The sequence below is a fragment of the Benincasa hispida genome, chromosome 7, assembly GCF_009727055.1.
Source record: "Benincasa hispida cultivar B227 chromosome 7, ASM972705v1, whole genome shotgun sequence".
NCBI lineage: Eukaryota > Viridiplantae > Streptophyta > Magnoliopsida > Cucurbitales > Cucurbitaceae > Benincasa > Benincasa hispida.
Window position 1 is genome coordinate 42,450,334 of NC_052355.1, and position 6,180 is coordinate 42,456,513.

The 6,180-nt window shown below is 37.2% G+C and overlaps 1 protein-coding gene across 1 annotated transcript; it reads left to right on the forward strand.

Annotated features, from left to right (window-relative positions):
• The first annotated feature begins 3,891 nt into the window (after positions 1-3,891).
• On the forward strand, positions 3,892-5,777 carry LOC120082130 (UDP-glycosyltransferase 89A2-like). The gene has a single exon (XM_039037371.1). The coding sequence runs from the start codon at positions 4,158-4,160 to the stop codon at positions 5,574-5,576; it is 1,419 nt and encodes a 472-aa protein (XP_038893299.1). The 5' UTR covers positions 3,892-4,157; the 3' UTR covers positions 5,577-5,777.
• Positions 5,778-6,180: the final 403 nt, after the last annotated feature.

The following is a 6,180-nucleotide window of genomic DNA, read 5'->3' on the forward strand; positions in this document are numbered from 1 at the left end:
AAAATGTAAATTAAATATTCATTTATATAAAAATAATTACAAAAATCAATGTGTCCCACAAGGCGGACGTCGTCGATTTCGAGCTGGTTGTCGTCGTCGACTTCAAACTTGAGGTTGCTCGGGTTCTTCTTGATGTTGCTCTGGTACCTCTGCAGGCACTTCATAATATAAATATTCATTATGCTTTCCACGACCCCCACCATGTCCATGCACGTATGAAGACGAAGGATCAGTCTCTGAGTCATAATGTCCTGAACCAAATGCTGGCATCATCATCATTGAACTAATATAATCAGTTTGACTCTGCGTCTGCATCATAGGGGCAACTCTTCCACATTATGTGCAACCTCATCAAACTCATCCTCTTCCCGAATAGGTCCTCTACGTCTAGAAGCTGGTGGAGGAACAATAGGTATATCGTACATATAATGATTTCCTCCATATAGCTTTGGTTGTTACTACATATCGCAAGAACCTTGGTTCCGATCATTCGCAACCTCACGGAGTCTACTGTTGTCCGATCTCTATGAATTATAAAATAATTAGACAATATTTAAAATAAATTTAAATTAAAAAATTAGATAATATTCATTCATTTACCAGATGATCCACAGCTGCTCCCGGACGAGTGACGTAGTGCCTTGTGATATTATTATACCAATGAATATATTCTGGAGTGACATCTGTGTCAAATTGTTCAAAAGAAACCCCCACTGCAATAAACCTTGCATGATAGTGCCATCACACTACCAAATGTGCAATTTTTTCGGACCAATCTTCAGTCCTTAGGTCAATATCATGCAGTACGGGTTCAATATTACAAGGCGATAGGATATCCTGCTGAAAACCGAATTATCTCATCACCCTGTCAGGAAAATGCCACTCACCAATGTGAAAACATATGAGAGGACTCATCGTCCACCATATGTTTTGACCATTCGTACAAAAATTAGGCAAAGTATGCACAATAATTTTGTACGGCTCCCAAATAACCTGAAACACAAAATATTATATTAGAGAATATTAAAGACAAATACAATAAAAATGTGAATAAAACAATCAATTAGGTTTAGTGTAATGTACCTGTTCAGGTTGAGTAGATCAAACATGTATCTATACTGGTTGACTACATGTGTGGCTATCCTAGTACACAAAATTTTGTCTCTCCACCTAAATTTTAAATTGATAATTTAAAATTTAAAATAACTAGATCAGTGATATAAAAATTAAATTGAATTAAAACAACATACCGAGAACCGTAGGCTCGTCCAACTAACTGAGCGTCATTAACATGATGTAGTTGTGGAGCCATTGTTGGAAATCGCTCCCAAGCCCATAGTTGCAAAAGTATGAGAGGCCCAGCTATCTCTCGAACCTTAGGTCTTGTTGCTTTGCATAGTTGTCTATACAACCATGCCAAGCATGCTCCACCCTCGAATACCGCCCCGCATCATGGAGGTTAGCTAATAGTGGCAGGAACATCAAGTGAACAAAATGACTTGATTTATCTGAAAACAGACTTCCACCCATCATTTGTAGTATATATGCTCGCGCATATCTTATGACGGTTTTTCATCTGCATCATCCGTGAGCTCACAAAATTGATGTTCCTAACCATATTAAACTTAACCTCGATCCTTTAATCTTGTCGGCAGGTGGGGTCGCACCGAGGTACAGTTGACAAACTTTCTAACTAGTCATTGTACATCACTCCGGTGACCGGCTCAACGTCAACAGGTAACCCCAACAACACTTCTTGTCTTGTAGAGTGATAGTGCACTCTCCAACAGACATATGGAATGTATGCGTCTCAGGCCTCCATCTCTCGATCAAGGCTGTGATCAGATGCCAGTCCAACTGAATAAATCCTGCCTTCGACGTCTGCAAGATATTTCTTCAGTAGTACGATCTCGCTATACAACATATGATCGCATGAATGGATGGTCGTACAAAACATCGGGATCAACAGGTTTTGGGTTTATTTGACGCTCCAATGCATCCCTTATTTCTGCTCTTCTTTTCTCGAATAGGTTCACACATTGAAAGAATGTTATCTGAGCAAGAGCATTTATAGGCAACATTCGAGCTCTTTTGATGACTCTATTTATTGCACTCTGATAGATTTGTCATCATCCACCCATATCTGAATCCTCCACCATGTGCAAGTCCATTGCTCTAAACTAACGTTGTAAAAAAAAATTATACAACTCCAATTTATTCCTTTGATATCTTCAATTGCTTTGTTGAATTTTGAATTTGAAACTGACACCCGACACGATAAACATAAACTGACACCCGAAAAGTTCATGTTATCACAACGAGATGGATTGGACAGAACTTTTTTATTATAATTTATTTTATATTCAATTTTTTATAATAATTTATTGTATATTCAATTTTTTTATAATAATCTACTGTATATTCATTTTTTGTAATCAATAAAGTTTTACATTATAATAATTTAATATATTCAATTTATAGTATAATAATCTAATATATTCAATTATTGTCTAATGATTATTCAAATTATAGTATAATAATCTAATATATTCACTTTATTGTCTAATGATTATTCAATTATAGTATAATATTTAATATATTCAATTTGTTGTCTAATGATTATTCAATTATTAGTATAATAATTTAATATATTCAATTTATTGTCTAATGATTATTCAATTATAGTATAATAATCTAATTATTCAATTATAGTTAATGATTATTCAATTATAGTATGATTATTAGCCTTTTTTTTCTTTTTTTTTATATATATTTCTATGGAAAGTTCAAATAAAGTGAAACTCTTGCTCTCTCCTAAGATCTCACTGTCTCACTCTCGCCCTCTTTCAATATCTCGCTCTCTCTGTTATTGTTGTTATTTTTCCATTAATGATTACTAGCTTTCATTTCTTCTGGAACAATCACAAACACTTTTTTTTTTATTATTATGGATCTACTTTTTTGTTCGTAGACAAAGCTAATTCGGAATTGTCTTTCATTCCAAGGCATAACTTGTATCCATGCACCTCATATTCGCCTGGAGTTCGCTCCTAAAAATATAGCCATCCCCACCCCTTCACGTCAATCCCACAAGCCTCCGTCTAACTCGAAATGAAAACAAAATGCATAGGTTGTTAGAAGCAGCTCGAGTACACAGATACATATAGTATACTATCTCATTACTTTATTTCCTTTATGAGGGAAAAAGAAAAGTAATAAACCTGCAATCTCGAGGGTGGATGTGTGTCGAAACTTCAACCTTCGACAACCTAAGCGAGATTCGCGAGATTTCCCTTGTCGAAGGTTGAAGTTTCGACTTATGTATTGTTTCCAAGTTTTTCTTTGTTCTTTGAGTTCTTAGCGTTCGACCTCCACATTAATCGAGTTCTCAACGTTCGACCTCTAGCCTCAAATTCTCAAAACAACAATATTTCTCTAATAAGTTTCAAAACAACAATATTTCTCTAATAAATTTTGAAAATAACAATATTAATATTAAAGGTCCTACCTACAACAACTATATTTACCTAAATATTTTCAAAACAACTATATATTTTTATTTTTTAAAAAAAAAAAAAATCTATCACCAAATGTTTCCATTCTGAAAATGATTTTCTCATTTTTGATGTGACATCATTACATAAAAGTATTTTCCTTTTTCGTATATTTATTTGAAAAAAAACTTGGATGCTCTTTCAATACACCTATGATATATCTCCAACATTATCTAATAAAATATTGTCATATGTTTCTTTTGTTTTTTTAGAAGAGTTTTTTTTTTACATGTTTGTAAAAAATAAAATCTAAGAACACATCCAATTTTCAAATTTTTTTTAATTAAAATTGCAATTACCCCTTCTATTGTTGCGTGGTTAACAAGTGGGGAGTACAATTGCTGTATTTATTTTGCTTTTCAAAACACACTCTCCCATTCCCATCTCCTGCGTCCAGACTTTCAAGTCAACACAGCCATTACTTTTCCCCTTTTACTTCTCCTCTTTCTTCTGCACATTCCCTCGTTTCTTTCTTTTTCTTCTTCCTTTTTACAAGCGCCAAATCAATTCCCTTTTCTCCTTCCTAAAACTTCCTTCATTTCTTACCCTTCAATTTCCATAAAAAACAACTTACTGGACTAAGCTTACCCTGAAATTGAAACAATGTCGTCTGCACCGCCGCCGTCCGCCACCTCCCGCCACCTTCTGGTTATTCCATACCCAGCTCAGGGACATATGCTCGCACTCCTCGATCTCACCAATCACTTAGCCTCTCATGGCGGCTTCACAATTACCCTCTTGGTTACCCCCAAAAACCTCCCCCTCCTTCAGCCCCTTCTTCAAACCCACCCTTCCCTTCAAACCCTCGTTCTCCCCTTACCTTCTCACCCCAAACTCCCCGTCGGCGTCGAACACGTCAGCCACATCGGCAACCATGGCAATTTCCCGATCATGGCTGCCCTCCGTCAGCTCCACGACTCTATTGTTGAGTGGTTTAATTCCCATCCTTCCCCTCCCGTTGCCATCATTTCCGATTCCTTTCTCGGCTGGACCCAACGCCTCGCCGACCATCTTCAAATTCCCAGAGTTGTTTTCCACTCAGTCAGCACATTCCTCATCCATGTAATGAACTCTTGTTGGGTTCACATTAAAACAGATCGTTTTCGATCTTCCCCTGTCATCCAGTTCAGTGAAATCCCCAAATCACCTTCCTTAAAAAAAGAGCATCTGCCATCGTTGGTAAAGCTGTACCTAGATTCGGACCCAGATTGGAATTTATTGAGGGACGACGCCTTGGATAATACATCCAGCTGGGCCTGTGTTGTCAATACGTTCGACAATTTGGAGCATGATTATTTAGAACACTTGAGGAAATTGGGGGGGGAAGGGCGTGTATTTGGTGTCGGACCGCTAGATATCATCGGCGCTGCAGAGGATGGGCGAAACCCAATTCGAGAGTCGAGTTCAGAGATTCTCACATGGCTTGACAAATGCCCTGATGGTTCGGTGGTTTACGTTTGTTTTGGGAGTCAAAAGCAACTGAATCAGCAGCAAATGGAAGCACTGGCTTCCGGGCTTGAGAAAAGCGGTACTCGATTCGTGTGGGTTGTTAAGACAATTCATCGAACAGATAGTGGGTCGAACGGAATACCAATTGGGTTCGAGGATCGTGTGTCAGATCGTGGAATTTTGGTGAAGGGATGGGCGCCGCAAGTGGCGATACTGAACCACCGAGCCGTGGGGGGGTTTCTGAGTCACTGTGGCTGGAACTCGGTGCTTGAGAGCATAGTGCGCGGAGTAATGATCGTTGGTTGGCCCATGGAAGCGGACCAGTTTATCAACGCGAGGCTGTTGGTAGAAGAGTTGGGAGTAGCGGTGCGTGTTTGCGAGGGGGCGAACTCGGTGCCTGAATCAGACAAGTTGGGGAAGGTAATCGCCGAGTCTATGAGCGGAGATTCGCCGGAGAAGATAAAAGCGAAAGCGCTGAGAAGAGAAGCGGTGGAGGCAGTGAGAAGCAATGGGAGTTCATGGAAGGACATGCAAGACTTTGTCAATAAATTGATGCAGCTCCCGCTAAACTAAACACATGAAGTTGCAAGATACATGTATCGATCCTTACAGCACTTTTTACTTTCTAGCAAGATCATTTTGTATCGAGTTCTGGATGCTTTTAGTTCAAGTAATTAAACTACATACTTTAGTATCATACTAAAAAATTTTCAGCTCCAACTCAACATTGTTCGGAACGTCTGAATCATCCAAGTAGCCCAATTACATCGTTAATGCCCTATATACATACATATATATAGAAATCAAATGACAATTATGTGAAGTAGCCAACATATACATTTTAGCTCTTAAAATAACAAATTTTTCTTTCATATATAATTGTTGATAACAATTTTGTTTTTATTTTTAGTTTTTAAAAATTAAACCTATTTTCTTTTATTTTTTTTATCATGGATTGTATCAATCTTATTAGAATAGTTGCATTCTTAACCAAATTTAAAAAACAATAACTACTTTTTAAAGTCTACTTTTTTAATTTTGAAAATTTGACTTGTTTTTTTAAATATGAGCAAAAGGTAGATATCAAAGCAAGAGATTTAGATGTGGGAAAATTTGTATGGATGACCCAATTTTTGGGTCCAAAATGTCAAATGACCCATTTTTAAAAAATAATGTC

Coding starts and splice junctions, on each gene's coding strand:
- LOC120082130 (XM_039037371.1), top strand. CDS start 4,158: ATGTCGTCTGCACCGCCGCCGTCCGCCACCTCCCGCCACCTTCTGGTT.